Source organism: Astatotilapia calliptera, chromosome 4, assembly GCF_900246225.1.
Source record: "Astatotilapia calliptera chromosome 4, fAstCal1.2, whole genome shotgun sequence".
In the NCBI taxonomy this organism is placed as follows: domain Eukaryota; kingdom Metazoa; phylum Chordata; class Actinopteri; order Cichliformes; family Cichlidae; genus Astatotilapia; species Astatotilapia calliptera.
The window spans coordinates 33,351,288-33,371,346 of NC_039305.1; the positions used below are offsets into that span (position 1 = coordinate 33,351,288).

At 40.2% G+C, this 20,059-nt stretch overlaps 1 protein-coding gene across 3 annotated transcripts in view; it reads left to right on the forward strand.

Annotated features, from left to right (window-relative positions):
- Positions 1–11,897, forward strand: part of LOC113021483 (junction plakoglobin-like) — a 115,251-nt gene extending 103,354 nt beyond the window's left edge. For 2 of the 3 annotated variants that reach the window (XM_026166225.1, XM_026166224.1), the window contains 6 exons: positions 228–380; positions 1,724–1,843; positions 3,780–3,930; positions 5,957–6,078; positions 6,559–6,601; positions 11,758–11,897. In XM_026166225.1, the coding sequence (XP_026022010.1) occupies positions 228–380; positions 1,724–1,843; positions 3,780–3,930; positions 5,957–6,078; positions 6,559–6,601; positions 11,758–11,894 (726 nt within the window). In that variant the 3' untranslated portion in view covers positions 11,895–11,897. The remainder of the gene's footprint in view (positions 1–227; positions 381–1,723; positions 1,844–3,779; positions 3,931–5,956; positions 6,079–6,558; positions 6,602–11,757) is intronic. The other variant, XM_026166226.1, reaches the window with a different exon arrangement.
- The last annotated feature ends 8,162 nt before the right edge of the window (positions 11,898–20,059 follow it).

Below are 20,059 nucleotides of genomic sequence, written 5' to 3' on the forward strand. Positions count from 1 at the left end.
CTGTCACTGATGTCAGGATGCTTAACCTCAGCCCAACTTTATCAATGAGCAGCAGCAGAAAACTTTTTCTCTCATCCTTGTGGTTTCCTTAGATATGTAGCACCACACTCTGGTCAGCAAACTTTAGTGCAGATGAGTGAATGCTCAAACAGTAACAGGATGTACCATTTGGATTTACTACATGTATAACCTTCAGAAACAAGTCTTGATCTCTCTTCTGTGTCCAGGCCACAGTTGGACTCATCCGGAATCTCGCACTGTGCCCAGCTAATCAGGCATCACTGAGAGAGGCAGGTGCAATTCCACGACTGGTGAACCTGCTGCTCAAAGCTCACCAGGATACACAAAGACATGCCTCCTCTACACAGCACACATACCAGGTATGGAGAGCGCACACACACACACACACACACACATGGAAATTCAGCCACCAATCTTCACATAAGTAAGGAAATGAGGGTAGGTAGAAAGAAGATAACAGGAATGCATTGACAGGTTTCATCTGTGATGCGGGGTTGGAATTTAGACATGCATGAGTAGTACAAGTACAAAGACACATTCGCTGTGTGCGCACAAACAGAGCAGAGTATAAAATGTGAAATAAAGCAGAAATGTTGAACCTGGAGTGAGCTGCTCTCTTTGGTATCATTTAGTACTGCAGGACCCACTACTGATGCACAAACATTGAATCTCAACAAGTTATTTAATGTTTATTGCTCACAGGTGAGCTGTGACATTGATTTAATAATCTAAGTTTAGATTTCAGTTTTTTTGAGCCTAGACTTCTGCAGTTGATGGTGACGGTTTAAGGCAAGGCCAGTTCAGAGCTATTCTAAGCATATATGAGGACTAGATGGTTCATCTTCTGTTTTTCATATTAATCTTTGTTTTATTCCATTAGGTTTATAATTTGTGACTTTTTTGTCAGTGAAAGTTATAAAAGCTGTTTTATTATAATAATATTAACAATAATAATAATACATTTTATTTATAGGTGCCTTTAAAGACCCTCAAGGTCACCTCGCATTAGTACGAAAAAATAAAAAAAAATAAGGTATATGAAAAATAAAAAACAAGTACGAAAGTATAAAAGCTAAAAAAGGTAATAAAAAATTGACTAAAACGGAATCATGATGAAGGGTATGCAATTTTGAATAGATGGGTTTTGAGATGTGATTTAAAAGTAGAGAGAGAGTTTGCAGTCCGGGGATCTGGAGGAAGTGCATCCAAAATCTTGGGGGAGAACAGCTAAAGGTTCTGAGTCCCATGGAAGTCAGGTGAGCAGGTGGAAGAGACAGAAGGGAAGCTGAAGAAGAGCGGAGTGCACGAGGGCAGCTTTAAGTTGCTGAAGTTCAGATGAAAACTACGGGGCAGAGAGAGAAGCAAACGGTTCGAGTTCTAAAAGTAATTGTGCAGTTTTGCTTATTTTTGTACAGTGGGAGACTAACGCTGAATAAAACTACAACAGCATGTTGATGTTTGAGATCAACTATTTGATCATGAGCAGTGACATTGTTGGAACCCTCTGACACTTGGCTGGGAATCCTTGGCATCACAGTATTTATGTTGCTTTTCTCCAAGCACCTACTAACAATGATGTGTCAAAAAATAAAATAAAACAAAAGGTCTAATAATAATTCTTCTACTGTATTTAGAGGTCCTCTGCTTTGTTTCTTTGCTTGATGGTTGTATGCATGACTTTCTTCACTTTTCCTGGTTTCAGGATGGCGTTCGCATGGAGGAAATAGTAGAGGGCTGCACAGGAGCGCTTCATATTTTGGCCAGAGACCCTATAAACAGAGGAGAGATTGCCAGCATGCAGACCATACCACTGTTTGTACAGGTACATTCACATGCATGCATATTCAATTCAATTTTATTTATAAACTGCCAAATGGTGGTGGCTGTAGCTCAGGTGGTAGAGCAGGTCCGATGGTTCGATCCATGCATGCCAAATATCCTTGGGCAAGACACTAACCCCATGTTGCTCTCCGATGCATCCATCGGAGTGTGAATGTGTGTGAATGTCAGACAGTAAGCACTAAACAGTTTTAAAAAGGTGCTTGTGTGAATGGATGTGATTGGGTGAATGAGTTCGTTGTATAAAGCACTTTGAGTGCTCAAGTAGAGTAGAAAAGCGCTATATAAGAACCACTCCATTTACCAAATCACAACAATAGTCACATCAAGGCAGACATGTCATTAAGATTACAGGCTCCTACAGAAACTGCTGACTTTCTTGCTAAAAACATTTGGTTCCCATACCACTAAATACACACTGTGGAGTTTAAAGCCAGTAGGATTTCATATATTTCCATCCTAAATATAAATGTCCAGCTAAAGTTGTTCTAGTAGATTTGAACATCAGTTTTTCTGTGACAGACTGATGTTTCTAGACAAAGTATTTCAACTTCATCTTTCATGAATATTAAATGACTAAATGCAAAAGATTATACAAGTACCTAAAACTACTAGATAAAACAGAGATAATGTGAGTCCTGCTCAGAGCCCTCATAGCTGAGTTCTTCGTCTTTCATTCAATGAATACCTCTAGGATGATAGTGTCATTCCAAAAATTAAAGTGTACATGTGTAACTGTGGAGCATAGACCACAGTTGGTAGGGCCATCCACATGGCCTTGCTGGCTGTGATGTGCAGCCATCTGTCCCTCCTTTTTATTACACTACAGTCATTACATTTCATGGCACATAACCATACACAAAGGACCTTTGGGGGCAGGTTTGTTACCCAGTGGTTAATGGGCAGAGCTGCCAAGGCAGTCCTAATCACGTCTTCACTGGTATCTGCCTCTCAATTTTACATGCACCTTAGACATGGAGGGTTTGGGGGGAGACGTGTAGATGAGCACTCTTGACCAGGGTCTCATGCTTGTGTCCCCTCAGTTTTAATAGCACTCGAGTTATACTATAAGTCATACTCACTATTTACAGCTCATATACTCACATACACCAACACATGCACCCAAGAGGCCAATTTAATTAGAAGGCTGGTAATTGGAATGGCTGCTCCAGTCCACATGACAGATATCCTTGAAGGGCACACATTTAAGGGATATTTTCCTGTTAAATAACCTAAAAAATGACTGACTGTTCCTTTAAAACATTCAAATGTGTCAGAAAAAATAATACTCAAGTACAGTACAGATACTTAAAAATTATACTTCATTACAGTGACAAAATATTTGTACTTAGTTGCTTCTCACCTCTGAAACTCACACAGGGAAAACATGCAACCCAAAAAAGAATGCTACTAGCTAGCCAGTAGATTCAAACTCAGAACCTTCGTTTTGTGATCCAACAGTAACCACAACATCACTGTCTTGTGTCAAAAAACACTCTAGTCGGGCAAACAGAACTTGCTGGCATGGCAAACATGAATTAAGTGCATCTTGCCTTCTTTGTGATTTAGTAAGACTTGCAAAAACACACAAAGTATACTCAGTAAAGAAAACACCTCTGACGGCGAACGTTTCCTGCTGTGTGCGTCACACAAAAAAGCCAACTTTAAAAATTCTGACAATTCTGATTCGGATTCTCACGACACTGGCATCAGTGTGTAAGTGGACTCTTACTTATATAGAGCTTTTCTAATGTAACTTAGCACTAAAATGATTTTTACTACAAGCCTCAATCACCTATACAAAGCATCTGCACTGATTTAGGTACTAATGTTTTTGGTAATAAGGATAGCCAAAAAAGTAATGTGTGTTGGGAAATGTCAGGATTTATGTATCTATGTGTCTGTGTGTGTCTGTCCAGCTGCTGTATTCGTATGTGGAGAATGTGAAAAGAGTGTCTGCAGGAGTACTGTGTGAGCTAGCCCTGGACAAACACTCTGCAGAGCTCATAGATGCAGAAGGAGCATCAGCACCACTCATGGAGCTGCTGCACTCAAACAACGAGGGAATTGGTAGGTTCTGAAAATTTAGCAGGAGAAAAACTTGTTGCTTGAAACAACAAAATTCATCCGACACCAAAGACGTTATGTTCAATTTTTATTTCCACTATGGCTTTTTATTCTTTTGTAAGTTAAGAAAAAAGAAGCTCAAGGCTTTTTGATAGTAAAACAATGAATGTGGGAAAAACCTGTCAGTGTATCATGAGTGCTATTTGCTGCATTTAATAATGGGTGAAACTGGAAATGTAGCTTATGAGTCATTTAGTAGGCCATGCCAATTGTGCCCGTTAAAATACCTCAGATATATCTATAGCTCCCTCCCACCACTTTGACTATTTTGGACTTACCTTCCACATCTGCTACAGATATTCCTTCAGCCCCTTGTTCTTCTGGATTATTTTATGCTCCTTAAAATAATAATAAAAAAGGAAAAGAAAGAAAAGAAAAGGTAAAGTGGAATTGTAAATGAGGCAGCATGGTGGTGCTGGTTAGCACTGTTGCCTCACATCAAGAATGTTCTGCTGAATGGATGCAAAGACAGGAACGTTGATGCAGACTAAATGGGTGGATTTGTAAAGGGAAAGAACAGCAGACATACAGGATAACTACAAATACCTGGGTCTCCCACATGCCAATATGAACTATGATGACAATGTGCAAATCTCAGTAACAGCCAAATGGCTCCAGAAGATGAGACAGGTTTTGAGAACCCAGATAAATGCTATGAAGAAAATCCAAGCCATGAATACATAGACCCTACTAGTCATCACATACTCAGCAGGAATAATTAGATGACCATAGGAGGTGCATTGAGGTCTCCACCCAAAGTCCAGCACCTTGAGCCATGAGGATTAGTGAACGTCAGAGCCAGGATGAGTCCAGGATGAAACATTTAGAATCCACCAATCTGCTCCAAAAATGCCTCAGGCAGCTGAAAACAGAAGGTGAGGAAGAGCAGCAGTTATGGACGGCCAAGCACCTACATGCTATGGGTCATTGACAGAGTAAGTAGCAGACATCAAGAAATCCTACCAGCGGTTATTAAAGCCTGAACTAAAAGCAAAAAGGTTCCGATCATGGCAGCACAAGAACAGGTCATAAGCACCAGATGCACAGAGTTGGAGTCTAACACACCTGTTAGGACCCAGGCTGTGCATAGGTGCCCTGGAGGCTATCCAACTAATGGTAGCATGATGTAACACTCAAGCTGGGACCTTATACACTGAGAAGCACAACCAAATGTCTGGGGTAGTATATAGGAACACTTGTGCAGCATATGGACAAGAACACACCAAGATACTACCAATGGTTGCTGAGATGAACAGGATTAAGGTCCTGTGGGATTACAAGTTCCAGACAAAAAAGCAGCTGTAGGCCAATGAACTAGACAAGGAGCAGAAAACCACAGTTGTGATAGATGTGGCAATCCTATCCAACAACAGCTGGACTAGTTCTGGTAAATGGACTGGTTCTTGTGTAGTGCTGTTCTACTCTACCTGAGCACTCAAAGCACTTTATTCATACAGAACTTTTATACATTCCTAAGTGCTTTCTATCTAACATTCACACACATTAAAGCTCCAATAGATGGATCGGAGAGCAACCTGGGGTTAGCATCTTGCCCAAGGATATCTGGCGTGCAGACTGGAACAGTCATCGATTTAAACACTAAACTTCCACTAAACATTACACCAACTACCACGAAATCCAAAAGTGCCCTCTGCTGAAGGAATATCTGGAGCAGATGTGGAAGGTAAAGTCCAAAGTGGTCCCAGTGGTAGACTTGAAGAGTGGCTCCGGCAGATTTAAGGAACAAGATTGGAGGTCTGTATCCAAAAGAGTGCAGTCAAGATATTGTGCAGAGCTCTCAACATCCCAGGCCCCATCCAGAGGTTTAGGAACACAGTCCATCATGGATCTATATGCATATACACTTCTGTAACACAGAAGCTTCCTTACACTCAAAATATGTTCATTCGTGAAAGGACTTGATAATTAATTCTGTTTGTAAATAACTGATGCTGCCATCTCCCTGCAGCTACCTATGCCGCAGCAGTGTTGTTCCGCATTTCAGAAGACAAGAGTTCCGACTACAGGAAGAGAGTGTCAGTGGAGCTTACACATTCGCTGTTCAAGCATGACCCTGCTGCCTGGGAAATGGTAAAATACCTATGTTTGTGGATGTCTGTGTGCTTTTGTGTGCAGAGGTGTTGGCACAAAAGCCACACCCACTCTTAAAGAGTGTTAACCTCATTTCGGTTTGTCTTAATCATCTGCGGACTAACTTCCAACCTGCTCTTTCTTAAAATTTGGCAAAGGCAGATAATTACTAGTTGACTTGACAGATTCAGAAACTTAGCATGCCTGTCTCCTTTTAGATCTACTAATATTATTTACTTGCTGTGGTATAACTGGAAGTCATCAGATTCTATTATTAATTAATTTTATTATTTGACTGTGGCCTAAGGTGTATACTGTTAAAGGCTAATTATGTGATAATACATCTCAGGCCATATTATGCAGTGATTCCTCTGGGGAATAACTAAGTGATGTAATGTATTACATTTAAATAATAGGTAATGTTTTACTTTTTTCGAGTAAAATGTATTATTGTATTTATGTCTAACAATGTCTTCACAGGCCCATACTGCAGTTCCTTTGGAGCCTACGTATCTTCCAGATGGTAAGTACATTGATGCACAAGAAAATTGTGTTTCAGAGCACATTGTGTTTTCCAAAACTTCAAAGTAGGATTTTGTATCTTACACTGTTTGTTTACTTTTGGTGATAAAATATCGATTGGTGTGAACTGAGATGCAAGCTCTTGTTCTATTAAAATCCAATCTATATCAGTCTTCCCTGCCCAATGTTTGCCTAATCAAGCCATTTCAACTCAATTCAATTTTATTTATATAGCGCCAAATCACAACTGCCGGCTGCCCCAGGCTGCTGTGGGCCCCGGTCCAGATGAGCCTGGGCCCCATAGCCTTGATGGGGCCCAGGCCTGCTGGGGTCAGCGGGGAAGCTGGCCCCTATCAAAAGCCTTCTGTGCATCTAAAGATATATCCAACACAGGATTTGTGTTATTTCTGTTTAGCCACAGCAGGAGTAGTAATCTCCTCATATTATCCTTATATTATATTCTTGACAAACCCTACTTGATCTTTATGAATATTTTTTGGTAGTACAACCTCCAGCCTTGCTGCTAATACTTTGGATAGAATTGTGCAATCCACATTGGTTAAACCTATCACTCTGTAAATACCTGGATCAGTTAAATCGCCTTTTGGAGTTAGTGATATTACTGCCTAAATACAACTTACAGGAAGCAGTCCATATCCAAAAGCTTCATGTTATACTTAAGTTAAAAATTAACATAGCAAAGCTATAAATTTGTGATAAAACTGCTGAGAAGCTGAGCTGAGATTCCCGGTGTCCTTCTGGTTTTCATTGCATGGATAGCTTCCTTTACATCTGTCTCTGTTAGGGGAATTTCCCATGTGTCCCTACCCCCTGTGAAATTTGTGGTATTGTCATTTTATCAAAGAACGTGTTCAGCAGGTCCATACTTACTTTGTTATCAGACGTGTATAAGTCTTGATAAAATATTTTAAAAAATCATGCTGATCTCCAAAGAGGATATAACTAATTTATCATCCTTTTTAATTGCCGTGATAACATTCTGGTTGTCTATTTGCTTAAGTTGTCTGGCTAATAGTCTGCCTGTCTTCTCACCATTTGCATACAAATTTGTTTTAAGATGAAAGATTGCATGCTCCGCATTTCTGTTATAAATTTCATGAAGGTTACCCTTAAGCCAACAAATCTCTTTAAATGTATTATCATCAAATTTCCCTGCTAATTGTCTTTCCATTTACCTATCTTTTCCTCCAAAATGTGCATCTTTTGCTTATTTTCTTTATTTTTCTTAGCGCTATAACACTTTCCACTAATAAATACCTTCAGTGGCCGACCTGTCCGTAGATCCAACATTCACCTCTGTTTCTCTCAAATGTGCTGTAGTCACACCACCACTCAAAAGAAAGGACATAGATCACAGGAGCCAACAATGTGACTTCAATACTGGAGGAATATGGTCAGATTTTTGCATACAAGAACTCTGACTGCTACGTATTGAATGAACATCAGGATTTGGATAATCCTGCAAACAGACCTGCTTGATATGAATACATGGACCAATATCTTATAGTCAGTTTGAGACTAGAATTTTCTAACCTTTCTAACCTAACCATATATTTGTAAGTGAAGGAGAGTAATTGTGGTGACCTTTTTTGATGTAACTATTAAAACTCTCCAAAATGATGCCAAGGTTGTTGACTTGTTTCAGAGACAGGGGTAGTATATATGAGCAGTTTGTCAGTCACTAACATTTTGGACCAACAGCAAATATTTCTGTCTCTGTTTAATTCCCAAAAGTTTTGAGGCATCCAACAAATTAATGTCATCGGCGCACCTCATTAGTTTGTGAACAGAGGTTCAATCATCAGAAGAAAAAAAATATTAGCACAATTGTATATCATCAACATAAGATTGGCTAGATGATTGTTTGTGAGAGTAGTAAGAAGAAGCATGTAAAGGTTAAAGAATAATAAACAAAAAATAGACCCTTGAGGAACCACTGAGAAAATATTTATATATAGGTCTAAAACTGCTAATTAAAACAGAGATTTTGATATGATATGATTCGATGTGATATGATGAAAAACAACTGAGAACTGGACCTGTTAAACCAACTGAGTCACGAAGTCTTTGAATGAAATTGTCATGATCAACAGTGTTGAAGGCAGCAGTGAAATAGTAGAACTAAAACTGAAAGTCTCTGTGAGTCACTGATGACTTTAGTGAGAGCTGTTTCTGTGCTCTCTGTCACTACGGCCGTCTTCAGGGGATGATGAAGAGGGGATGGTTGAAAAAATATGATTGCTAAGAAAAGCAGGGGGGAAATGGAAGCTAAAAAAGTTTCCTCTGTCTATATCAGGGGTCGGCAACCCTGAGCACACGTGCCACAGCTGGCACGCGAAGGGTTAACTGATGACACGACCATAGCTGGACTGGCCATCAGGCATACCGGTGGGTCGATGGTGATTTTTATGGGCCGATGACTTTTTTTCTTGTAACGGCATGAACAATGAGAGGTGGTGGATTGGCCAGGTGCTGGCTGACGTGTAAAAATAACTCAGTTGTTTGGTGGTGGCTCTGGCGGAGCTTCCACAGAGGCCAGAGGGTGGATGAGGGAAGGGGAGGCAGGAGGAGGAGAGACCCGAGGCGGCCGCCGGTCCGAGTGTCAGGTGAACTGAGCTACAGGTAAGAAGTTATGAGCTGCAGTCTATCTGGGTCAGATATAAACCAAGTTTAGGTGCAGTTTATTTTCGTTGTGCTAGCTAGCATGACGGAGTTTCTATACATCTGGGTGGGTGCTGTGATGTTACTGATAGTGAACTTTGTTTTATTCATAAGGTTAGTTAGTAGAGTTTCCAACTGTCCCGTAAAAAATGGAATCGTTCCGTATTGAGAGAAAATATTACGCGTTTCGTATTGAGCTGAAAAGGAACAGTTTGTCCCGGACTTCAGCTACAATGGAAAAAGTTATTCTGTCTTTACGCTGCACAGCTGCCTCTTCTTCTCTCATTCTCTCCCCTCCCTCTCCTGTTTCTACTTCAATCATGAAACTGATCAATGATCAGCTGATCGTCTCTCTTGTTTGTTTATCACTTTGCACCAGAAAAAGGAAACCAGCGGATGTCGCGCTAAACAACAGCAGCACGTTTAAGCTTGATCAGCTGTTGTTAGAATTTATTTAATATTAATTTCTAGTATCAGCTGATGTTTGCTGGAGCCACAGCTGTAAAGCTGCTGGTCATGATGTCGGTTTGGATATGTGGTGAGAGGGAAACATGAAGATGAAACCAGGAGACGTCCTTACTGAATCATCAGAGCTGTGATGGAGAAACAGGTTTACCTTTTAGGTGACATGGATGAGTTGAAGTTATGAACTGTTTCTGAGAGACAAATAACACCAGGATCCTTTTCTGTGTAGCTGACAGCTGGTAACTGTGCAGGGGCGGGTCTAGCAAAGTGTTGCCAGGGGCCCAGGTAGAGCATTAACAGGGAGAGGGGGGCACAAAGAAATACTTTTCTTTCTTATTCTCATTTAAAATGTTTCGCTTTTAATAAATAATTATCTGAATCTTACAACCAAAGTTTTTATCTGATGTAAAATGTATAGAAATCACACATATACCAACAAGACTGTACATCACTGTCACAACAGCGTCTGTTTTCATTCAAAGGCTTTATGGCTTTAATACCTGGGGGGCCGGTCTCTAGTCAAAATGCCCGGGATGATTTTTTGTCCCAGTCCAGCCCTGGGCACGACACGCAGTGAATTAATCTGAGAGGTGCTTTAAAAAATAAATGGCCGGGCCAGCGGTGCACATCGCAAATTATCGCGCATAGAAACATTAGTTGTGCCGCTTCTTAATGACAGTATCTTAGCTAACAGCTCCAATTACCAGACTCAACTTGTAATTGGCTAAAAATAACCCAGCCTACCGGTGAAAGGGACGTTGCCAGCTGGCAGTTTTTTCAAGCGATGTTGTAATTTACACATTCGGACACTTCAAATGCTTCAGGAGCTGTCACTACCTGTGTGTGTTCATGGAGCTGCATGTTCACCTGCTGGACATCACTACCTGACAAGTTTAACTGTCTTCAGAACATTGCAGAGGCCTTACTGACAGTATTTGGCTCTACATGTCTGTGTGAGCAGGTTTTCTCTCACGAGTCCTCAGGCAGCCTCTGAATGCTGGACACTGGGAGACCCGTGTCTCTGAGTGGGAGACCAGAGATCACATTAACATGTGTGTCTCTGTATTAACAAACATGCCATATTGGCCCAGTTTATTTTTCTTATCATTGTTGTGAGGAGACCATAAATAGCATTTGTATTTTCTGTTGTTCAGTTCATTTGTTGTTATGGATAAAAAGTCTTTTTTTCTTTCATAATAGCTGATAGCTGCCAAAATCTGTGAACAAATATAATTCTGTAAAGTGGTTCTATCTAGTGTGTAACTGTTAATACAGAGCGTTATTAAATTTATTGCTAATGCAATCATATGGCACATTGACTTCTGAGGAAATTTTAGATGGCACTTATTAAATCCAGTTCTTTGTATTCTTCACGGCAAAGAAAGACACGGCTCAAAGTGGTCAAAGCTCAAACAAATGATCTTTATTTTACATTCCCGGGAACGGAGACCTGAACACACGAACACACAAGCTCAGGTCTGAAAGCAGCAGTGCCAGCCTGGTTATATATATATGTCCGCTGCACGTCACACACATTTTAAGTTTTGATCAAAACACTGCTTACTTTCACTTTCTGTCTTCACCTCATAAGCTCTGCAAAAGCATGCAGTTTCCTGTCAGCCTGCGACCTGGTTTACACTCAAAGTTGGCCCTCTCCTATTAAAATACATAAAACAATATAATCAAATAAGCACTAAGTATATATATTTAAATTCCAACACACTCATCATCAGAAAGGTTGCCTACCCCTGGTCTATATACTTCCCTCCATCATACAATCTGATACAATGAAACTGTAACAGTATGTATCCATGTTTGTGTGGGGATGGCATTTAAAATTTCCAAAACAAATTTAAAATTAAGAGCCATAATGGAGGTGAACTGAAGGTTTTAATTTGATAGTGCTGACAGAAAATCCTCATTGTAACTCTAGGAGCAGTGTTTTTAATTTTGAATAGTTTGAAAAATACAAACCACCAGTCACTCAGGTTATGTCTGTCTGCATCTCAGAGTTAGATGGCTCTTACCCCCCATATGGCTATGCTGATCTGCCACTGGACACCCTGCCGCTAGACCCCGACCTCCATGAGCCCTACATTCCTGACATGACTTATGATCCAAGACAGACCTACCCTGAGCCACTCTAACAGGTAATCATACCGATGATGTTTACTTTCTGTCCAGGTTAAAGTGTTATTGTGAATGCACACACAGTTGCTAGTGGTCAGACCAAATATATAGCCATATAAGAAGCTCACTGTAAATGAGAAGAAGGTTATGCCCAGTATGTGTTCACCCACTGGTTTCTGGATTTTGCATTTTATCATGTTAGACTGCCATGTTGTTGTCTTTTTAACCAGAAATTAGCGGATAACTTCCATAACTAACATCCATAAATTGTACAACCCAAATGAACCCAAATGCAGACACAGGAAGGCAGGTGGAAGTTAACAAAAGGCTAGCCCTTTATTCAGCCGATGCAAAAAGCCATAGGCCAACAGGATTATAAGGACAAAACTAACTCAACTAACTCTTGGCAAGGAACCACACGGAAACTAAGACCAGGGAACTGAACAGTATGCACTGACCAAGGGGAGACAAAGATATATTGCAGTATTTAGAAAATCCCCTCTCACCCCTGCAGGGTACCCTTTATCCTTCAAGCTTGCATTGTCTGCCAGAGGCCTTGGAGCTTGAAGGTCCTGTGCAGTATCTTTGCTGTGCCAGGACTGCGCTCTTCTGGACAGAGATCTCAGATGTTGCTCCTGGGTTCTGCCGGAGCCACTCACCTCCACATCTTCTTGAGTACTTCTCTGAGCCCTTAGTTCTTCTCAGTGAGAGCAGTTTTTTCTTCTGAATGTTGGAACACTGAGCTACCGGTTGTTTTGCAATCAATCTGGATGCTGGGTAGCGAAGAATCCATAGGTCCCTCATCCTATTTATGTAACCCCTTCCGCTGGGGTTACTTGCATAGTAGCATTCCAACAATTCCAAAAGCGCCCTATTTTAATCTCTTGCCCACCTGTGCCTTCTTGTTCCAGTAGCCCACTTCTCATCAGTGTGTTTCAACAACCCCAAACACACCTCCAAAAAGACCAGTGCCTTGCTAAATAAAGTAACTTGAGTGGCCAAGCATGTCTACAGACTTAAACCCTATTGAGCAGCTGTGGGGCATCCTCAAATGGAAGGTGCAGGAGCACAAGGTCTCTAACATCCACCAGCTCCATGACGTCATCAAGGAGGAGTGGAAGAGGACTCCAGTGGCAGCCTGTGACGCTCTAGTGAACTCCATGGCCAACAGAGGCAGAGTTGGAAAATAATGGCTGACACACAAAATTGACACTCTGGGCACAAGTTAGGCGTGGACTCACTTTTGTTGCCAGCAGTTTAGACATTAATGACTGTATGCTGAGTTATTTTGAGGTCACAGCAAATTTACACTGTTATACAAGCTGTACACTGACTACTTTGCATTGTATTAAAGTGTCATATCTTCAGTGTTGTCCCATAAAAAGATATAATAAAATATTTACAGAAATGTGAGGTAGTGTATATACGTTAGGATATCATATATGGACAATCTAAATATCACATTATAGTTTGCATCAATATATCCAATATATCGTGTCACATTTAACCTCTGATCTCACTTTTACATTTCACATGTGCCATTTTTCAAATTGGCACACGGTAACTAAATGAATATATACAAAATACAATAGTATCACCTTAAAATTACATACTGCCCATAAAGTGAGCTGCACTGCTGGAGATTTGCACTCCTAGTACTTCTCATTACTGTACCTTTTACTGTATTATGATAATACAGATAATATATTTTTTGTAATAATAACACTCAGTTTATCATTCTTGAACATTTGCTCTTTTGTGTTGCAGAAAAAAACACGCTGACAGAAAAAGAGAGCACTAATAAATCACAGGAAGAAAGCCTGAGCGTTGGATGGAAGATTGGAGGTTTTCATCACAAAAGGAATCAACCTTTTCCAGCACGGGAAAAAATCCCATTTGGAAATCAAGAACTATTGAAATTGGTTGGTTATCTAAACAATGTTTATTGTTGTTGTAAATGAAATAAATCTAACTTTATTATAATGTTTTACTGTTGGGGCAACATGGAGGATATCTAATGTTTTCAGGCATTGTTACTTGGGTAACTTTTTGAAGCTCTTAGATAGGTCAAAGTGCTTTACAATGACAGTTGAGACATGTGAGACAACCTCAGCTGAGAATCCTTACCAAATGGTTTCATCTGCAAAGATCTAGAAACAAGAAACAGAAAACTTTAATCGGTTGAACTTTATCACATGAGTGCTAAAATGTGATGCAATGTCTGACAGCTCATTGCTTTAGATTTCTCTCCCCATGTGTATTGCATAAGAAAAATATATGTTCCATTCGCCTCTTCAAAATAACAAAACAACATGCTGCTAGGGTAAGGGTTAGGTTCTATGCTTGTATAGTGACTATGCACTTATTTCGGACATCCAAATTAAAATCATATCACAGATGAAGTGTTGGTCAAAAATTCATATGCAGTGGAGATAAAGTCCGGTTATTGAAAGTATGCTAGTTTACGTCTTAAATCTAACTTAACCCTAACCATACCATACATGGTTCACTGGTGAAACTGCAGGTGGTTCAAATTTATACTTAACTCTGACCCAGAATACTGATTCAACAGCATTACTCATCATGAAAAATTTGAGGTCTTGTGAATACCAAACATTTAATAGAAAACATTTTCCTCCTGTTGGCGGTATTGCTGCCAAATGCTACCCGTGTATCCTAGCCCTAAGCTGCTGTCCAGTAGATGTCTCCTGCGTGTATTTGAACAGTGCACATGTCTAAGGGTGTCCATGTGTGGTTGTTGCATGGTAATATATTGTGTACTCATTGAAACAGTCCTCACCTTTACAAACAGTGATTTGAAAAACAAACAACACACACACACACATCTGGGTTTAACAAACAATTTTGACCACGCCAACAATTTGCAAAACTTGTGAAGGACAAAACCAACCATGGTCCCAGCTTTACTTTCAGTAAGAAGATACTCTTGTCAGGTATCTACAGGAAGTTAATTGCAAATTCCCTCCGCTTCAGTGTCAGACAACAAAGCTCACTTTTACAAATTACCTTTGTAGCAAGGGGCATGTCCAATATTTCAGTGTTTTCAATATGAAACTTGTCTAAGTGTATGTCTTTGGAAATGGCGACAGGTGGTGGTGGTGTTGCAGAGTGTGATCATACAGTTGTAGGTAGAATTTTACATTTCTTCATCATTTTTGGCTTGATTTCTTTGAACTGTTTTTTTTTTCAAGTTTGGAATGAATTGTAAATTTTTCTTTCCAAGCTCCTTAGACAATAAATTGTAAAGCATAAATCTTTAATGACTTTAAAGAAGAAGAATTGGATGAGCAGGTTTGAATTTATTTTTTTATTTTCTCTAATCCACAACAGGGTTAAAGGTACACAAGCAGGGCAAAAATATACATACATTCACTTAAATCTTTTAATAATTTGGTAGTTTCTTGTTGCCCATATAAAATGATTTTTTTGACATTGAACTGACCAGTACTCAGAAAAATGGGAGCTCAGTAACTACCTTAGAAAGAGAATTGTAGATTTACATAAAACATGTACATGTAACTGGAAAGGTTTCTGACGTGTCATCACTTTGCCATGGTCTGGGAAATTACCCAAAGTTTCACCCTTGGATCACACAAAATTGTTCAGACGTTCAAAAATAACTCAGGAACCACCAAAGCTGAAGCCTGCCATGAACAGGGAACTATTGGCTTTACATTGCTATGGACAGAGAATGCTGACCAAGACCCCTGCTCCAAAATCAGCACCTTCAAGCTCAACTGAAATTTGAAGCAGCCTACATGGACAGACCGAATGCATCTGATCATAAAAGTTATGATCAGATGAGATGCAGATTGAGCTTTTTGGCTGCAATGATAAGTGGTAGAGTTCTGTTCAAAAATTTGCATACACTAATTATAGGAATGAAGGTCATGGTAATTTGAGGTTTTTAATTACATCTTTGAACTACCCTTTTTCTAAAGTGGAATGATTGTTCAGCATGAATCTTTAATGAATTCAAAAAGCAAGAAAAGTTTGACTTTATTTTTGATTCGTCTTTAATCCATCAACAGTTAGGTCCAGTTTGGACAGAGATGAATTTTACATGAAACAACTCAACAATGAAACACAACAGCAGGTGAAGTGCAGACTTTCAGCTTTAATTTAGTGGGTTGAACAAAAACATTGTGTAAAAATGTCAGGAACTAAAACATTTTTAACACAACCCCTTCATTTCAGGGGCTCAAAAGTAATTGGACAAACTAAATAACTGAAAATAAACTCTTCATTTCTGACACTTGGATGAAACCCCTGTCTTGGCAATGACAGCCTGAAGTCTATAGACTTTGATATGAATACTCCTACCTCCTGGAAAGTGTTGGTTGGCTGTTTTGAAGGAGTTTCTCGTCACTGTGGAAACCATTCTGCAATCATCCACCACTTTCTTTCTTTCTTTCTCAGGATGTGCCAAACTCTAGATTTTGCCACTCCTAATATTGCAGGACTTTCTCGGATAGTTTTTTTTTTCTGCTTTCACAGCTTAAGGACGGCATGTTTCACCTGCATAGAGAGCTACTTTGACCGCATGTTTTCTGTCCACAGCAAAATCTTCTCAATTCTCTCTTACATTTTGATTACATTTTTTGATCAAGAATTTAATTATTAGATTTACTATTAGCAAACCCATACAATTAAACTCTGTTTTAGCACTCCTTATCACTTTTAACATAAAAAGCTAGATGTAAAGTCCTTTAACCCTCTCTCAGATGTAATGAGACATAAGCCAGGGGACAATCTTTTTTCTCTAATTCCACCTCTCTCAACAGGCTCAAATATATAAACAGACTCCCACTTTAACTGTTTTAATAAGTGATACTGGAGTTTGTACAATGTCTTTTAACTCTGCAAGACCAGGGCCTATAAACTTCTCATTAATTATGAGTTACTGGTAATTTTTCTTTGTCAGCAAAAAAGAAAAACTTTTTAAAAGCACTTACGGGTTTGACAGTACTCAGAACAATGTGAAAGTCCAAGAGCTCCATGAGGATCTAAGTAGAGAAACTTGAAGCCATTTCTAAACGACAGAATATTTCAAGATCATGAGTTAAAACAAGTGCTGTAAGCGTTAATCTCGATAAAATGACGTTAATGCCATAACCACATTAACGCGTCAAATCTCCGTTACTGAGCTACCGCGGATCACCCCATGCGTAGGGCTGCACGGCGCTAACGCATTAACAAGCTAACCGTGCTAATGCCTTGACGCCATGAAGCCCCACGCACGTCATTTTAACGAGATTAACGCTGAGAACACTAGTTAAAACACTAAAATTAACTAGTCAAATGTGTTACCACTTTGCCAGCATATCGAAGATGTCTGAAATTGTCACACTCAGATAACAGACATATTTAGAGTCATCAAGTTTCTCTTTGCTACATAATTCCATATCTTTGCTTCATATATTTGATGTCTTCAGTTTGTATCTACAATGTAGAAAGTAGTAAAAATAAAAAAAAACTTTGAATGAGAAGGTGTGTCCAAACGCTTGACTGGTAGTGTGTTTTTTTTATCCTGTTTGCATCAGAGATAATACAAAATTTGTATTATCCCTTGTGCACCCAATACTGTTTTTTTAAGTCATTAAAGAAATATGGTGTACAATCATTCCACCCTGGAAAAGAAACAGTTCCAAGAAAACAGTTAAAGCCTGAAATTAGCCTGACATTCATGTTCATATCGGTGTATATAAACGCGGGACCACAACTGCATGTCTGGAGGAGTGGTAATGGTTTCAAACCCAAGAACACTGTACAAATCTTTAGCATGGTGGTGGTAGCATCATGCTCCGGGGTCATTTTGCTGCCAGTGGTAGTGGTAAATGGAAGACTGTTAGTGGATGGAATAATGGAGGAGGATTAATTCCAAAGTTCCAAACACATATCAGAAGTTGTTTTGAAATGGATGAACCAGGTTAAAGTAAGCTTCTGGAATACCCTTGCCACAGACTGGCACCCTGTTGAGTGTCTGTCCTATGAAGGCTGGGTTAGTCCCCCGCCTACCACCCAACCTTGAATTGGATAAGTGGAAGAGTGTAGGATGGATGGATGGATGAAGGAGCCTTCCCACAGCCCCCACCTTAACTATATTGAAAATTTGTGGATTATGTTTAAAAGCCAGGTCCGTACCTGGAAACCAACCAATTTACATGAACTCTACTAATTTGGCCAAGAATATTGGTCAATTATTCAGCCAGAATTATGCCAGAAGCTTGTTGATGACTAGCATCTTGTCAACTTCCTAAGGGATATTTCACCAAATATTAGTGGGGTACATGTATATATTTGAGCATATGTGTATACTTTTTATCCTGTGTGGATTAAAGAAAATCCAAAATAAATTCAAACTTGTGTACCCAATTCTTGTTTTGTGAAGTCATTAAATATTTATTTTGTACAATCTTGCCACCCTGGAGAAAGTCAGGAGCATGTTAAGAGTTTTGGTTTACAGCCAGCTGGAGAAGAGACATTTCAACATATTTACAACATGTTTTAAGCACACTCAGTAATAAAATGATTAGGCTGAATTAAAATTGTTATTTTTACAGCTCTGTGTGCTGAACCCCAAAATTAATGCATTAATACACTCAACAAAAATATAAACGCAACACCTTTGTTACTGCTCCCATTCCCCATGGGATGGACGTAGAGACCTAAAATTCATTCCAGATACACAATATAACCATCCCTCCCAAACAGTGGTCACAAATCAGTCCAAATGTGTGGTAGTGGGCACATCTGCCATATTGAGATAATCCATCCCACCTCACAGGTGTGCCACATCAGGATGCTGATCTGACATCATGAGTAGTGCACAGGTGTACCTCAGACTGCCCACAACAAAAGGCCACCCTGGAATGTGCAGTTTTGTCTCACAGCAAAATGCCACAGATGCCACAAGCAATGAGGGAGCGTGCAATTGGCATGCTGACAGCAGGAATGTCAACCAGATCTGTCGCCCGTGCATTGAATGTTCATTTCTCAACCATAAGCCGTCTCCACAGGCGTTTCAGAGAATATGGCAGCACATCCAACCGGCCTCACAACCGCAGACCTCGTGTAACCACACCAGCCCAGGACCTCCACATTCAATTCAATTCAATTCAATTTTATTTATATAGCGCCAAATCACAACAAAAGTCGCCTCAAGGCGCTTCATAGATACAGAGAAAAACCCAACAATCATATGACCCCCTATGAGCAAGCACTTTGGCGACAGTGGGAAGGAAAAACTCCCTTTTAACAGGAAGAAACCTCCGGCAGAACCAGGCTCAGGGAGGGGCGGCCATCTGCTGCGACCGGTTGGGGTGAGAGAAGGAAGACAGGATAAAGACATGCTGTGGAAGAGAGACAGAGGTTAATAACAGATATGATTCAATGCAGAGAGGTCTATTAATACATAGTGAGTGAGAAAGGTGACTGGAAAGGAAAAACTCAATGCATCATGGGAATCCCCCGGCAGCCTACATCTATTGCAGCATAACAAAGGGAGGATTCAGGGTCACCTGGTCCAGCCCTAACTATATGCTTTAGAAAAAAGGAAAGTTTTAAGCCTAATCTTAAAAGTAGAGATAGTGTCTGTCTCCCGAATCCAAACTGGAAGCTGGTTCCACAGAAGAGGGGCCTGAAAACTGAAGGCTCTCCCTCCCATTCTACTTTTAAATACTCTAGGAACAACAAGTAGGCCTGCAGAGCGAGAGCGGAGCGCTCTAATAGGGTGATATGGTACTACAAGGTCATTAAGATAAGATGGGGCCTGATTATTTAAGACCTTGTATGTGAGGAGCAGGATTTTGAATTCAATTCTGGATTTAACAGGAAGCCAATGAAGGGAAGCCACATCCAGCAGGTTCACCTCCAAGATCGTCTGAGACCAGCCACCCAGACAGCTGCTGGAACAATTGGTTTGCACAACCAAACAATTTCTGCACAAACTGTCAGAAACCGTCTCAGGGACGCTCAACTGCATGCCCGTCGTCCTCATCGGGGTCTTGACCTGACTCCAGCTCGTCGCCGTAACAGACTTCTGTGGGCAAATGCTCACATTCGATGGCGTCTGGCACGTTGGAGAGGTGTGCGCTTCACGGATGAATCATGGTTCACATTGTTCAGGGCAGATGGCAGCTGAGAATGTCCCAGTTCTTGC